General features: G+C 38.3%; 1 protein-coding gene across 6 annotated transcripts in view; it reads left to right on the top strand.

Annotated features, from left to right (window-relative positions):
• The window catches only part of Pcdh15 (protocadherin related 15), a 1498824-nt gene that overhangs the window by 788006 nt on the left and 694250 nt on the right, over nt 1–16568 (top strand). For all 6 annotated transcript variants that reach the window (XM_063279549.1, XM_063279551.1, XM_063279550.1 and 3 more), the window contains one exon: nt 7831–7949. In XM_063279549.1, coding sequence (XP_063135619.1) covers nt 7859–7949 — 91 coding nt within the window. In that variant the 5' untranslated portion in view covers nt 7831–7858. The remainder of the gene's footprint in view (nt 1–7830; nt 7950–16568) is intronic.

Raw genomic sequence — 16568 nt, 5'->3', positions numbered from 1 at the left:
TTGAAATTTAGCAGAACCCATGTACTCCTTCATTCTTGGATTCTCTCAGGTGCAGCATCACCCTAAACTTCCAGTCACCCAAGTGACCTCTGAGTCAGGTGCAGTGACGAAGAAATAGAACTTTGGGAGTGTTCTCGCACATCATTTAAAGTGCTTGTTAGAGATGCACGGGGACCAGAGTTTGGTGCCCCTCAAAACCCATGCAAATGCCAGAGGAAATAATGGCGGGCTGCCTATAATTCTTGCCTTGGACAGTGGGCACCAGAACGTCCCAGAGAGCATCATGTCTGACCTCAGTGAGTAAAGGGAAATCGTCATTGAGGATGATGGTTATATAAACTTTGTACGTCCACATGTAGACACATACATAATATATACAGTGTGTATGTGTGTTTGTTTATGTGTGTATATATGTATATATATATATATATGTATGTGTGTGTACATACATTCACACTGCGTTGACAAGTGAAAGTGGAAAAAATTTTAAAAAATATAAATGATACCCAATACATACTGCCTTCTGAATACTCTGGTTCCTTCAAGTCTTCAGTTTACAAGGTAGCAACAGAATTTAATTTTTGAGATGCATGAGGGTGAGGGAGGGCAAGAAGCTGCAGTGTGCTTCCCTCTCCATCCTCCCCTTCAGCAGATCATCATCCTCATTAAAACTGCTGCTCCAAAATCATTCCTAATATCTGATTCATCTTTCCCCGAGGGCCTCAGAGTAATGACGCCCACACCTTAAGTCTACTCAGAAGCTTCGCACATCCACGAGGAATGGCTGGCTCTGATCTAACCATCCGTCTCAGAAAGTCGATGGGGAAGTCTCTAGCCATTAATTTGCATGAAGTTAATACTCTTTAATGATTTATTCCTAAGGGAGATATCTTGCTGAATCATGAAAAATGTGGATTTTTTTTTTATTTATAGTTTTGGAAGCTAGGCAGCATACTTTAGGAATGGTAATTAAATCTTGAACCTCTGAACTTCAGCGATGAACCTGTTGGGATGGCACTATTTTCTACAGGTGAGGAGAGCTAATTAATTGGGAAAAGGTATAATTTAAACTTCCATTGTGTTTTTGCTTATTTTCTTGTGTCTTATTTTCAGAAAATTTCTTCTGAATAAAACAAACTTTTGGTCAATTTCCAATAATCTCACCATTTAAAAACATATTAAATTAGTATTTGTATATTCTGACTTATGTTAATGTATCTTTAAGGGTTTTATAAAGAAAGAGCTTTAAGATACAAATAATATTTGGCTAGGAAGGGCCGTATAGACATAATAGAGGAAATTTGATATATTTCATTAATTCTGAAAATAAATGGCCCAATAAAATATGTCATAATGAGACCTAAAGAATTAGTTTTTGATAACTGTTTTCAGTTGTGTTCCACACTATACTTTTCATAATGAATATAGGGATGTATTGAATATTTTCATAACAAATATGTATTTTGATGCAAACATTTATATTTTCTATAAACATTGCAATATCATAGGGTTTGCTCAAATAATAGGTTATGAATGTCAAATAATAGGTTATAAAAGTATTTATTTACATTCCATTATTGTCCCCTTTTTTGGTCCTTCCTCCCACAGTCCCATATTCCATTCCTCTTCCCCCTTGCCTCCAGGGGTTGCTCTCCCCCGGCAGACCTCCCCCTTCCCTGGGACCTCAAGTCTCTTGAGGATTAGGGACATCTCCCACAGAGGCCAGACCAAGAAGTCCTCTGCTATATATGTGATGGAGGCTCCCTGGAGTCAAGGTTAGAGACTTCTGGTCTTCCCATGGATGGGGTCACCTTTCTCTTCACTCCTTCAGTCACTCGCTAATTTAACTAAAAGTGGCACCCAACTTCAGTCTAATGGTTAGGTGTAAGTACCAGCATTTGTCTCAGTCAGCTGCTTGTAGGGTCTCTCAAAGGACAGTCATCCTAGGCTCCTGTCTGTAAGGACATTATAGCCTCAGAAAGCATCTTCAATACATGCTACTGGTCTTTCTGGTGGTCTGTATGTAGAAGAATAAAAATAAAGTTATATTCATCACCTTCCACAAAGCTCAAGTCCAAGCGAATCAAGGACTTCAACATAAAACCAGGTACACTGAATTTTCTAGAAGCGAAAGTGGAGAAGAGCCTCGAACTCATCAGTACGGGAGATATTTCCTGAACAGAACACCAATGGCTCAGGCTCTAAGATCAACAATTGATAAATAGGACCTCATGAAATCAAGAACCTTCTGTAAGGCAGAGGACTTTATCAGTAGGACAAATTGGCAACCTACAGATTGGGGAAAAAAATCTTCACTAACCCTACATCCGATAGAGGGTTAATATCCAAAATATATAAAGAACTCAAGAAGTTAACCTCCAAATAATCAAATAACTCAATTTAAAAATGGGGTACAGAGCTAAACAGAGAGTTCACAACATTTAAATAAATACCTTTTACAAAGTATGTATTTAGATTTGTAAACCAAGTCTTTTGGTTACATTTTCCATTTCTTAGTCTTTACTATGTGTTTATATAATACACATGGCATTATTCAAATAGCTGTTTCAGTTAGTGTTCTCTAATACCATTGGTGACATGTAAACAATGAAACACTGATTTACTGGCTGTGGCTTTAATGTCTAGTGATGAGAATTGTATATACTTGGTATGTTCAACCCTTTCATATCCAGTTTTATTTTCCATCTACAAATTGCTGTAAACTGGTAGATTTCCCCCATGGCGGGGGGAAGGTAGTGCTTGACAGGTCCTCTGTTCAGTGCCTTAGCAGAGACACACTCACAATGCCTACGGTCTGATTTGCAGAAAAGACTATGCCACAGGGCTCATTAGATGCTTGAAAGATCCATTTGCTTTTAGTTTCATATCTGAAAGTTCTATGAGGGAATCCTTCTCAAAGGTTCAAGAAGCCATCCAAACTGCTGCTAGCTGTCTTCACCTTCAAGAGCATAGAAAAATCACTATCTATCTATCTATCTATCTATCTATCTATCTATCTATCTATCTATCTATGTATCTATCTATCTTTATCATCATCTATCCATCTATTGATCTATTATCTATCTCTCTATCCATCTATTCATCTTCCTGTCTGTCTGTCTATCTACCTATCTATCTATCTATCTATCTATCTATCTATCTATCTATCTATCCATCCATCCATCCATCCATCCTCTGTTATCTATCTATAGTCTATCTTTTGTCTATCATCTATCTATGATCTTTCTATCTCTATCAATCATCTATCTATCTACTGTTCTCTTTTTCTCTCATTCTCACACCACCTCTCTCACTGTCTTTCTATCTCTCCCTCTTTCTCACCTCTCTACTTCTGTTTCTGTCTGTCTGCCTTCCCTTTTTCTTCCATCATCCCCTCCCCATTTCTCTCCTGTTATTTTCCAATTTCCAGATATTGATTCATATAAATGAACTGAATCAGGAAACTGGCATCTCTAGGGCTGGAGAGATGCTTCATCAGTATGGGACACTTGGTGTTCTTACATAGAATTGGAGTTCAGTTCCCGAATTAACACAATAGCATATAATCATCCATTACTCCAGATCTAGGACCTCCAACGCCTTCTTAAAATGTGTGAGCACCAGGCATATACATGGCACATATCCTTACATACAGGTAAAACACACATACATATAAAATAAACAAATCTAACATTTTTTGAAGGAAAGATGGATCTTGTTATCTTTACATCTTCCTGTTTATTAGCTAGAAGGCCCAATTTTTTATTGCTGCATGGTAGGACATAACACACGATTTGAATCTTTGGTAGGGCATCTGCAAATTTACCTAGAAACACCATGAGGACCATTATTTAGTTCCACATTCAAAACTAATTCATCTGCCTTTCTCGATGTTATGTAAGCTCTGTGTAATAATGTGCTCAGATTTTCATATAATAAAGCACTGTAAGAGATACACCATTGACTGTTATTAAGAGTGCTGCTTGGTTTTAATCTGTTACTGATCTATATTAGTTACAACATAAGGTTGTTTGCCTGCATTTGTGTTTTAATGCCATAGGTGCCACTGTCTTGCCGTATGTGAAAAATCAACCACGTACAGATATGACTTCAGTATCAAACATGAGAATTTTGAGCTAGTCAGCACATGGTAAATAGGCCAGGACACTGTTATGTTTTTAGACTTTAGATACATTTTGGGTTTTTTAACTGAGTAGTTCTAAAAGAAGTCTCATTTTTATCCTTAGTTTGTGTATCTTAGGTTGGATGACCTCTACAAGTAAAACTATCAAATCTATCTTGGCATAATAACTCGTTCTCAAGACAGTGTCCTTATCCTGAGGGTATGTACTAGTGACATTAGTCCTCACACTAGGGTCCACTATAAGGGCCCCACCTACCACCTCCATTCATCAGAAATCTGCAGCACATGAACATTAGGGAATGGTCAACATTGTATCCATTGTAAAGTTAGGCTATTTTTTACTCTTAAGTCCCGTTGGTTGAGGCATAATAGCTTCTTTCCTTGTATTTCAATACAATTATGGAAAAAATAGGATAGGATCAACAAATATATAAATGTAAGTAAAATGTGATCATTTACCTGCATGTTTTATAGACATGTATAGTATAATTTTAGTATATTCGAATATCTTAAAACATTTATTAATACATGAAATTATGAGAATGTTTCTACATGAGCACTATGGTGTACATTTATATATAAATATACAAGAAAGAAGAAAAGTGAGGTAATCTAGAAAAATGAGGTTGCATGGAACCTTATTTCCTAGAGGAGGACATGACTTATCCAGTTGCACTTAAAACTGGAAATAGTTTCCTTCAACAATGAAGTTACTCCCCTTGGAACTAATAGAGGATTCCCTAGCCAGTTTAGGAAATTCATATGGTGAATGGTGAAGTATAAGCACAGTGGGATGCTTCCTGTTTTCATGTTAGTAGTTGAGGTGGCATTGATAGGAGCTTTGCTTCACTCTACTAGGTGGGTCTCAGACACTTCTCACTGGAAATATAGAACAGCAACATAGCCTTTTTAATATTGCTCTTTCTAGACTGGGTCAATGATCAGAAGTCCTGGGCATTTGACTGGCAAACTGTTGAAGGTCAGTCTCCCACTACACCATTGGGGCTTCCCTGTTTCCTCTTGAGATTGTATGTGGGACAGCATCTCATCATAGTGACAACGCACTCGAGATTTGGTGTCTCAAGAAAGCCACTGGTCCATTTCACAGTGACAAGGAGCAGTGACTTAAAGAAAAGTCAACGTTTTCAAAAGTGTTTTTGTAGGGTGTTGCTTATGTGTCTAGATCTGCTGCTATTGTCCCTCCTACCACTTGTACCTCTGAAGACAGCTTGGGTTAAAGACTGGAGGTCATGTCATGGCTTTGGTTTGTAATAAAAAAGGAACAAATGAAGACACCTTCTTTCTTGCCCTAAGATGTGAACAGACTGGGCTTGAAATGTAGACACCTTGCGGAGAGCTTGCAGGCAGGGCTGGTAGAAAGCTTTTGCTCTTTTAGAATTTTCTCCTTCATATATCAATGCTTGGCGCAGTCTGATTCCCTCTATTTACAGGTACCTAAGGGTAATGTGATACGGTAATTTTTTGACAATGCTGACTCTTTCATTTCATGTCACTTATGACCTTTTAAATGTCATCTATAATAATTATATCTATGGAGTTCTGTATTCATCTGGCTAATAGGTACTATCATGAGAATTGAAAATTATTGCATTTTTCATCACTGATATTGTCTTCCTGCTAGAAAAGCAAGTGGTACCCAATACCCCCTCTGTAAGTTCTTGCTGGGTGAATGGATTTTTAGAACATGGTATGGTAGAGAAATGCAAATGCTTTTTTTAATTCTGTAGGAATATAATGATTGATGTAAGATCCAAAACTAATATATTCTCTAGAGCACAATTATGTTAAGGCACTTTAACCCACAGGAAAAGATCAAACACTTCCTCTCTTATCTGTAAGACTGAAAACCTAATTGTGAAAGCTTCTATCCCCAGTATTTTGACAGGGTTTGAATGTGACTGCCAAAGTAACTATTAACTACACCAGAGGGTTGAGCGTGTTAATTAAATTACCTCCTTAATAGAGAATAGATTGAAGTTATTCATAGCTCACTGTATGCCTTTTAAACTCTGGGCACAGTTTGGATTTCTCAAGCATAGTAATATCTGCAGAGTGATCTACTGGAAAGAGTTGTATAGAGAGGATCTGGCACATGTTTGCTAGAGACACAGCCCTGCTTTGAAGGTGATGTTTAAACTGTCCTCTACTCTCTTAGCAATGTACAGAGTTTCTACTTCTAGAAGTTTGTTTTCTGCAATTCAAAGACCTCAAAGCTATTGATAGTCTATGTGGAAAAACATCTGATCTGTTTCAACTCATGTCATGGGTAGATCCACTGGTTGACACAATGTGGTACTAGTTGTACCTGGTGCCCTGTAGTTCTTGAATCACAGACCTCCTTTAAAAATAACATGCTTTCTACATGGCTACAGAGAGTGAGATTTTCTCCATATGGAGGGTATTGGGTTTACAGGGTGGGTTTGTAGCCTCATTATCGGCTGCCGGATGCTGAATACATTGAAGGTATGGCAGGTAGCTTGGGACTAAAGCAAATAGAAATTGAACAAAGAGGGATGAAGAGATGGCTCAGTGGTTAAGAGCACTGACTGCTCTTCCAGAGGTCCTGAGTTCAAATCCCAGCAACCATATGGTGGCTCCCAGCCATCTGTAATGGGATCCAATGTCCTCTTCTGGTGTGTCTGAAGACAGCTACAGTGTACTCATATACATACAATAAATAAATAAATAAATAAATAAATAAATAAATAAATAAATATTTAAATTAGGAGAAACTAAACAAAGAATAGCACAGAGGGGTAGAGGTGCTGCATTTTCTTTATTCAGACACAATAAGGTGTTCTCCTGAGCTCCTTATTCTAGGTTGACAGCAGTCTATCTTCTCTATCCACTACGCATGCTTTTAGTGTAATATCTTCTCAAAAATAAGAGATCCTGGAATAAGCTCATACAAGGTCTCATATTGAAGTGGATTATTTCTGGAATCATAACAGAACCAGTGACTGGGATGATTTTAAAGTGATGACCTATAAGGTCATTCTCATCTCGAAAGCTTTTAAGTGAAATAAAACAATATCGTCCTGAAGAGCCACAAATTCAGTTAACCAAGGAAGAGTGAAAAGTCACGTGGGCAGACTCAGGATCCCCAAGGGAAGCCAACTGTGTCTTTCTCACCTTGGCTAAGATGTTGTTTTCTTATGAATATCACAGCAGTATCATCTCCCTGACTCATTAGTTTTGAATTTTTGTTTATTCTCTTAACTTCTTTCACTCCTAGAGATGGAACCAGGGACACTGGTCATGCTATCAAAGTGCTCAGCTCCTGAAGTCATCTCTAGCCACTGTCTGTCTGTCTGTCTGTCTGTCTGTCTGTCTCTCTCTCTCTCTCTCTCTCTCTCACACACACACACACACACACACACACACACATGCACACACCATTAACACCATTTTGTTTGTTTTCCTTGTAATGTTGTCATATTTGAAAGAGAAGTGTCAAAGCCATTATATTATCTTCCAAAAATCATAGGAAGGCTACAGAACACTAAGTGTTCTGTGTTAGCCATGAGTGTTACTTGATAATGGATGGTGTGATACAGGTAATTAACTATGAAGTCATTACAGCTTCTCCGTGCTCTGACAGTTTTGTTTTCCTAGAGCTGATAACGAACTTGTTAAATGTGCTTTCCTGCTTCCTATTCTTGCAGATCAGCCTTGAGTGAAATTTGACAGAAGATGTCCCCACAGTTTGCTCTGTGGAAGTGTATGCCCCATGGGATCCTCCTTGCCTCACTCTTGATAGTCAGCTGGGGCCAATATGATGATGGTAAGTCTGCCTTTACTCTGATCTCTGTTGTTAAACCAGGCCTCTTTCCAGTAATGGATATCGTTGTGTAGTTATTTTCAAAGGTTAGAAGTTCTTTGTAATAACCAAAGTGGAGGATCTTACAAAAGCGACCGTAGATACGTTTGATTCACTATCAAGACTGTAGTATGTAGAAAATCCAACATTAAACCTCTGTTTTAATACTTACTAAGAAAGTGCTAAACTGCTCTGAAAATTATTAAGTTCTGCTTAATGCCTTTGAGTGAACACTGATAGTAGTTTCCAGTAAAACCAGCAATGCAATGGTCTACCATGAGTCAAAAATCTCTAACATGGACAGTAGGAAAAGCTGTAAGTGGCTTGAGGGCCAGGGCCACCACTAAACATTGCTTTATTAGATTCCTCATGAATTTGTTCAGGAAGAGAAAATGTCAAATTCTTGGTAATTGACTTCTTAAGTCATTATAGAAAAGCAAGTCAACTTATTTAAAAACACCTACAGTAACTTTCAGAAAATTCATTACATTAGGTCTGTAGTGACCTAAATTTGTTTATGCTAGCTTTTCAAAATGACAGTGTGTTTAAATACCACACAATGAAAATCACGTTATGTATGTGAACCATACATACATACAACATGTTTATATATGATATATACATTTCTGTATACATGCACCCATGCATTTGTGAAATACAAAATATGGACACATTCCCTTGTGGGAATTCTCCCATCAAAAATATTTTTTATTTAAATAAGAATTAAATAAAATTGCTGTGGTTTTTATTCAGTGTTTATTCAGCTCCAATGGAGCAGAGACACAGTAGCAGCCTCTGCCTCTTAACTTGTTCTCTGGTTGGTCTCAGAAGTAACACAAAGGGTGAAATTCTTTTGTACTCTCCTTAGCTAAACTGACATGTCTGAAGATAAATGAGTTAGTTTGATATTCTCCAGATGTGTTCGCGTTGTACACACATTAAGTTACCCTTGGTCCTCAGCATCTGTGGAGGTGAATATCTTTTGGGATGGCAGAACAATCCATAATGTTTATTCATAAAATCAGAAGATTCACCCTGGAGGGTTCCCGCTAATTAGCACTCTGTTTATGTCAAGTACAACTAAATTAAATGTTCACAGTTTTTCCTTTGGTGGGAAATTTAAATATCCGGGCCAAAAAACTTGAATTTTAAAAAGTAGTAATAAATAAACAGCTGCTTAGAATTTTAAAAGTATAATTTGAGGCACTCAAGTATATTGAAGGAACTCATTGTAATTGAGCTGTGGGTAACAAACCAATGTTTTAATATTTATTTCATAAAACATTCTATTCTTGTTCATACTCAACAGTCCTGTTGAGCAGGCAAGCCATTTCTCGTGTTATACATTTACAAGCATAAGCACTTTGGCACGGTAATTTGTGTAATCAAATGAAGCCACCCATGTTTTAATCATAATGCTATCAATGGATTTCATTCCTAAGCTCATTAGAGCTTTTGCCCTTTTCTCAACGGACTGATTCAGCCTTTACTATAGGACTATGTGGCTGCTGTTGGTTGTACAGTTAAATCCTTGAAGAAGGGTACAATATTGTACCTTTCTGTGCTGGCCAATGGCAAGGCTAACCCTTAAAGGCTTCGAATCAGCTGTCCAGCTCAGCCCCCGCCATCTTCCCGGCTCACTCCCAGAGATGAATGATAGGGTTTTGCAGAATGTATGTCACTGCATGTGTGCCTCAGTATCCCCTTTCTTCTCGTGCTCCAGGAAAATTCTCAGTTCCCAGCTAGGTTTCCAGCCAAGCTCTCACTCCTTCTATTCCTCGCTCAATTCAAGGATCCTTGATGCTTTGATTCTTCTGAGTTATAAGTAAATAAAATGGAATCCAATAGGTGACTTTTTTTCCCTCAAATTTTGATGTGACATCATGAATTACCTTTGTAGGACATCAGTAGTGAGTATGTCATGGAGAACATACAGGAGCACTTCACTGACCATGGGATACATAGAGGCAATGTTTATCCAGGGATCTGGGTGTAGATGTAAGATTAAGGTTCAAGCAAGTCAAGAGTAACAGTCATAAAAGAATAAGAGAAAAAAATCAGATTCAGAGATTACTTTGGCTATGGATTATTAGTTAGTTAAATGAATGACTTACAATAGCTGATCACAGATTTACATGCAGAAAGAGCTTCAGAGAAGGTTGAAGGAGAAACACAATTTATTGTTTCTTATTAACTTATCCTCTTTTGATAATTGATTAATTAATTGATAAACAAGTAAATAAATAAAAGGTGATAAATTTTCTGGTCTTTGAATAGTTTTATCATTTGTTTATATTTTCTTATTTAAATATAAGGAAAATTGAACAAATAGAATATTTTCTAAATAGAATATTCTACTATTTTTGAAATATGTAAGTCCTTCTAAAATGCATTAGCTATTTTTAAATTTTTATTTTAATATTTATTTAAGGGTCTTTATATTATTAGAAAATTTCACACATATAAACACATATTAAATATATATATATCAATATATAATTTTGATCCAATTTAATCCCCTTTCCTTCCCCTCCAAGTCGTGTCTTTTAGTTCTCAATTAAGTATCTTGAACTAAAATCATAGAAAAAGCATTCGTCCCCTCCCTTGATAAGCCTTCATTACTTTGTTCTGATTCTCATGATCAAATATTCTTACCAATGCCTGCTTTAATTGTCTCTTGCCCAACATATTTTTCCTTTATTTCATGTATCCTGGTTGGTTTGTTTGTTTGGTGGTTGGTTTTAAACAAGATGAGTCCATTTAATTCTATCTGTATATACCCAGGGGTAGGACCATCTACTGGGGTACAGGTAACCTCACGGCGGCCACATCCCTGAAGAAAGTTGACTCACTATCCCTAGAAGCCATCAACTACAAATAGTTTCTCAACTAGGGGTGGTGCTTCATGAGTCCCCCACCCCCTCATTCATGCTGGATTTGAGCTGGCTTGATCTTCTACAGGTCTTGTGCATGCAAAACCAGCTCCTATATGTTCATGTGTGCAATACCACCATCACGATCAACAACTACTATTTTGCTGAAGTCATCCTTTACCTCTGGCTCTAATAACTTTTCTGTCCCCTCTTTGACAGTTACCCCTGACTCTCTTAGGGGCAGGGGAATGATATAATTTTTGCCTCCAGAGCTAGTCCTTCCCTGGTCTGTCATTCTCGGAATGTTGACCACTATGGATCTCTGTATTAGTTGTTCTCTACTGTCAGAAATAGCTACTTTGGTGAGGGTTTGGAGATGTACTGATCTGTGGGTATAAAAATAAATACGTGAGGGATGGTTCGCTACCATGTTCATTTAGTGGAATAACTTTATAAGATTCTCCCCTTGGACCAATGACCTAATCAACCACAAGAAGTTTGACCGAGTTAAGGGGATGAGGTATAAGTTCCATCTTCTAGAGCAGGCTTTAAATCCAATTAGAAAGTGGTTGGCTCTCTCGTAAGATTTGTGCTACTCTTGAACCAGTGGTTCTATTTTAGAAGATGAGTGTTGTGGTTCACAGGGTTCACAGCCTGGTCAGGCTGATGACTACTATATTCTCCTGTAGCAAGAAAGTGCATCTTCCGGTACCATGAAAGCTAGTCAAAAAGGGTGAAGCTTCCAGGGTTGGTACGAGCTTAATTTCTTATCCTATCAATGAAAGAAATATTAGATGCATTAGAAATTTACAGAAAAGTTCCTTGACAATGGTTGCTTAATCTATGACATGACTATATGTCTAGGCAAGTATTAATAACACATATGAGGTAAAGAATATTCTGTGAGGTGAAAGACTGTAAATTTACTTAACTAACAGAGCAAGTGGAAAATTGGAGAATCCACTTATCTTTCAGCTTATGTCATATGATGTATGCTAGCTGATTTCCAGGTTTGGTTTTTTTCATCTATCTTCTAATGGTGAGGAATTATATGTGTCCTTCTATCCTCATTACAGAGCTTTAAAATGTGAAAACACATGGGTTTTGTTGTTGTTGTTTCTTTGTTTCTATAACATTTTCCTAGGTATTAATTTCATGAATATAGCCTTGGCTTTTCTCTACTCTAACTTGGAATAGTTTAGTGACTTCAGAATACTGCAGTAACCAGCTCTCTTACTGTCAATATGCATAGGCTGGAGGGCAGAGATAAAAAAAAGAGTAGAAAATTGACTTGTGATAAACAGGAGAGTGCCTGCCGTACTAGGGGCACACAAGCTCCCACCTATGCCATTCCCAGGATTCTACAGAAGAGCCAGCCTGCTGTCAGTCTTTCAGGAATGCTCTGTTGAATCATGGAAGTGAAAAGTCTAGCTCAGCATTCCATCTGCATGATATGATTCATAATGACTGACAATGTGATACAATCGTTGTGGTTCTAAGATGAGAAAACTTGATATTATTGAATAAACACATCTTGGTCATAGTAAAAGACAGAAATCATTTTTATTGTAATCTAGATTGAAATGGAGCAAAACTGTAATTGTGATCTGACTTCTCTTAGCATCAGCCAAGACTCTAGTGTCACATGCTAGCCTGACGTTTCGACATGGGTCTCTTTCAGCCAGTGTATATATCTTACCACCACTTTATAAATCCTCTTAAGCTCTACAATTTGGTTTTTCTCACAACTCTAGTGAAACTGCATTTGCTAAAGCCTCCAGTGGCTCCCATGTTGGATGAATCCTGTAATTCTCTAGCATTTCAGTAAGTAGGGTTATTGATCCACTCTACCGATAACTTTATTGCTTTCAAGGGTTTTTTTGCATTGACCTTTTCAGAGTGTCTGGCTATTAGCTGTCTGTACCATCTTCTCATAAATACTCTACCTGTACCTCCTGTCCAATTTGGAGATCATCCCAATCTTGTTTATAATCCTCTAAAGAGACATGTATCATACTTAACAACGTGGATGTTTTATAATTGAATAAGGTCCTGTCCTTGGCCATTATTCTCTCCCCTTTTACTTCTGTTACTCTGTAGATCCATGGCCCATGCTTTCAACTGTTCTCTACTCTGCCTGCTAGACTCTCTACAAAAGCACATATCTTGCTAACATTTGCTGAAGTGTCAAACTTGGGGAAACAGAATTAATGAACCCCATATAATCTAGTAGACTAAGCATGAATAACATTTCATTTGCATAATAATAGATATGGGAATGGTATATATATTTTAGGGAAATAAAACCTGTTGAAGAATTTGGAATTTGGGTAGTCACAGAGTGATGACTTGTGTCTTGTTGGAAGTACTGTGAGTTCAAACCGCATAAAGAAAGTACTAAGGGCATAATGCATTATATGAGTTATACTTTCGATGTATAAAGATTCATGTGTCTGTGCAATATCAGTCCTAGGAGAGCAGTAAGGGAGGGACTGTTTATAATATTCATTGATTTGTACTATGACTCAAGGTGCTTAGTGATAGATTGAAAAAATGAGCAGATGTTGCCATTTTCCCATGAAGTTAGTGCATTGACACAGACAGAGGAAGAACCTCCAAACAAAAGACATATCTATGGCACCACCAATATCACACAGTGGCTTTCACTGTAGAAAATTTTTTTCCAGTTCTTGAGAGCAGAATCATGGACAATCAAGGTGTGGTAAGGCTGGCATTCTCCGAGGCCATCTCTTCTTTGTCTTGCAGAAAGCCACCCTCTTCTATCTTTTCTACTGCCTATCCCCAAGTTTTACAATCTCTCTCTCTCTCTCTCTCTATCTCTCTCTCTCTCTCTCCCTCCCTCCCTCCCTCTCTCTCTCTCTCTCTCTCTCTCTCTATGCATTTTAATTTATCTGCTGTGATCTATTTATAAGAACAACTGTTAAGTGGGACTAGGTTCCACTGTGAGAATTCATCCTGCTTTATTGCATCAAAGACTCAGTCTCTTGGGAACGGTGTCTATTATCATGTGTTAGTTAGTTTTAACTGTCACAGTCATACATTGGAAAAAAGACTTTCAATAAGGAATGGTCCAGACTGGGATAGCTTGTGGACATATGGGGAGGGGTTTTGGCTATGTTAATTTACGTGTAAAAACACAGCTTTAAACTGAGGGTCACCATTTCCTAGTTTTAGGTCCTGGATATGCATACATATATATATATATATATGTATATATGTATATGTGTGTGTGTGTGGTGTGTGTGTGTGTGTGTATGTGCTTGTGTTTGTGTGTTAGCTAGACTGTAGGCATGTAGGCCTTCATTCTCTTTCTCGCCTTCTGTTCTCGACCATGGATATGATGTCATTATTTGTTCCAGCCCTGATTCCTGGACATCCTGACAATGACAGACTGTAAGAAGAAATTGTTGGCTAAAGTAAACCTGTTTGCTCTCAGTTTGGATTTTGTCAGGGTATTTTATTACAGCAATTGAAAGAAAACTGGGACCCAGCCCAATGGGGTAGACTTTAGAAGCTTTTAGTATAGTGAGGAGTCTTGGTCCACACAACCTTGACAATAAGAAAGAGGTGTTATAGTGGTTTATGTCTTAAGGCAATGAGAAATTATTGTTATTTCAATTCAGAATCTCTGGGACTCCAGTTAGAGCATGATTACAGACAATAAAAACCAGAAGACAGAACAGCCGAGACCTCTTAGATAAGAGAATGGAAGTAAGGGTCCTGAGAAAAGCAGGAGAGAGGAAGAGAGAGAGACTTATTTTCTTTAGGGCACATTGGTAGGATAGGATAACGAAGGCATTGTTCATAGAAATGTCCGGGAACTGCTCTACCATTTCTCCCAACACTCACTCTCCCTTCCTGGGAATTCTGAGTCCTGGAATCCTTGGTGATTATCTCAACTGGGCTTGAAATGAGTACAGATCTGCATTCTTCCCTACTTTAATTGTGCACCCATCTTCATATTTGTTGCTCCTCTGCGTGCTCTTTTGAAATAAATACATAAATGAGAACTCCAAATCTTGGTCATTTCTCACGGAATGAGCAGTGTTCTTGGTAAATATTCAATTTTCTCTGATGAACTGTGGAAGCACTGAGCTATTTGAAAGGATCTTCGACTCTCCGTGGGTAACAAACTGTGAGCAGGAATCGCCATTTCCAGTCAGTATACTGCACAAAGACCCTTGGCCATCTTCCACCCTCGGTTCTCCTCCACAGAAACAACTAAGAAGGCCATGCATTATAGTTAGATAAACCTTCAGCTGATGGCCTCAGTTTGTCCTATAATAAGGGATTCACTGAGCCAAGGCTCTTTTCTTCCTTCACCTACTAAGGCAGATCTGTCTGTAGGCTGCTATTGTGTCTTACAGGATGCTATTCTTAGGAAGATGCAAACAGACATATACTTACCCCCAAAGAAGAGACGAGCCACAGAACAAACTAGCCACCAAAATCCCAACTGGGCGACCACTGAGTTTTCTGGAGAGGGTACTTTGCGGTGTATGAGTGAGCTATACTTATCTGAGTGGGGGATGACTTGAAAACAGAGGCATCAGTGAAACTCTGTTCTGGCCTAGACAACAGCTCACTTTTCCTTCCCTTCTCCCCTCCTACTCCTCCCCAACTCCTCCTCTGCTTCCCGTCATAAGAGAGTGGTCCTCCCAGGGTTATCAGTGGAACATGGCACTTCAAGTTGCAGTCAGACTGTTTTAAAACCGCACTGCCTTTCCTACCCAGAGTAGCCTGCTCTGCTCATCCTTTCCTTGTCTGCCTTCCTTCCCTTGCTAGGTCCATGCCTCCTTAGGTTCCATAGCTGAGTCTTCCTATTCCCCCTCCTTATCTTATCTACGGGTTATTTCTCTTTCCCCTAGGTTTCCTCTTATCCCTATCACACCTCTTTCCGTTCTGGTACCTTTCATATTTGTAGTGACCAGTGTTTGCAATATGCTATCTTTAGCATCTCATCCACTTTTAAGTAACATTCTTGCATATCTGGAACATGTCATTTCTATCTATTCATTAAGGTCCTGAAAGCCATGAAGCATGTCCTTATTTATATGAAAACAGCACTCCCTACAGTAGAAACTCGTTCTTTTATATTTACTAATTGAAAGGTACATGATGCCTTCCTGTCTTATTTATTCTAACCATGACGATTGTGTACTAATTCGCTCTTCATTCACTTCTACATAATGAACAAGACAGACATGGAAACTCTCAATTGATCCTCTGGTGTCTTACAAGTAGTAAGGGCATCAAACTGGAATTGAATCCATTGTCTCCATGACATACAAAAGAATCACAGCCCAAAAATTTCTATGTATATTTTATGTACATATGCATATCTATATTGTATGTAATGCCTGTATTCATTACCTTCACGTTGCTGTGATAAAGTAGTCTGACCCCCCCCCCAAATAACTTGGAGGAGAAAGGCTTTATTCTAGCTCACATTTCCTGAGTGCTAGTGTCCACCATGACAAAGAAGATATGACAACCATAAGATTTGTCAGTAGAAGCTGGAAGCTGGCTAGTAACATGTCACCATCACGCAGGAAAAGAACAGTAAGTAGGGCTATGCTTGAAACCCACGATGTCCACCCTCAGTAAACACTCACTGCAGTAAGGCTTCCCTCCTAAAGCTTCCATAACCTTCCAGAACAGCACCACCCACTGGGGATCAAAATGATGG

Source organism: Rattus norvegicus, chromosome 20 (genome assembly GCF_036323735.1).
Source record: "Rattus norvegicus strain BN/NHsdMcwi chromosome 20, GRCr8, whole genome shotgun sequence".
NCBI classification, from domain to species: Eukaryota; Metazoa; Chordata; class Mammalia; order Rodentia; family Muridae; genus Rattus; species Rattus norvegicus.
The sequence above is the reverse complement of the archived record's forward strand: the minus strand, read 5'-3'. Positions and strand labels throughout refer to the sequence as shown.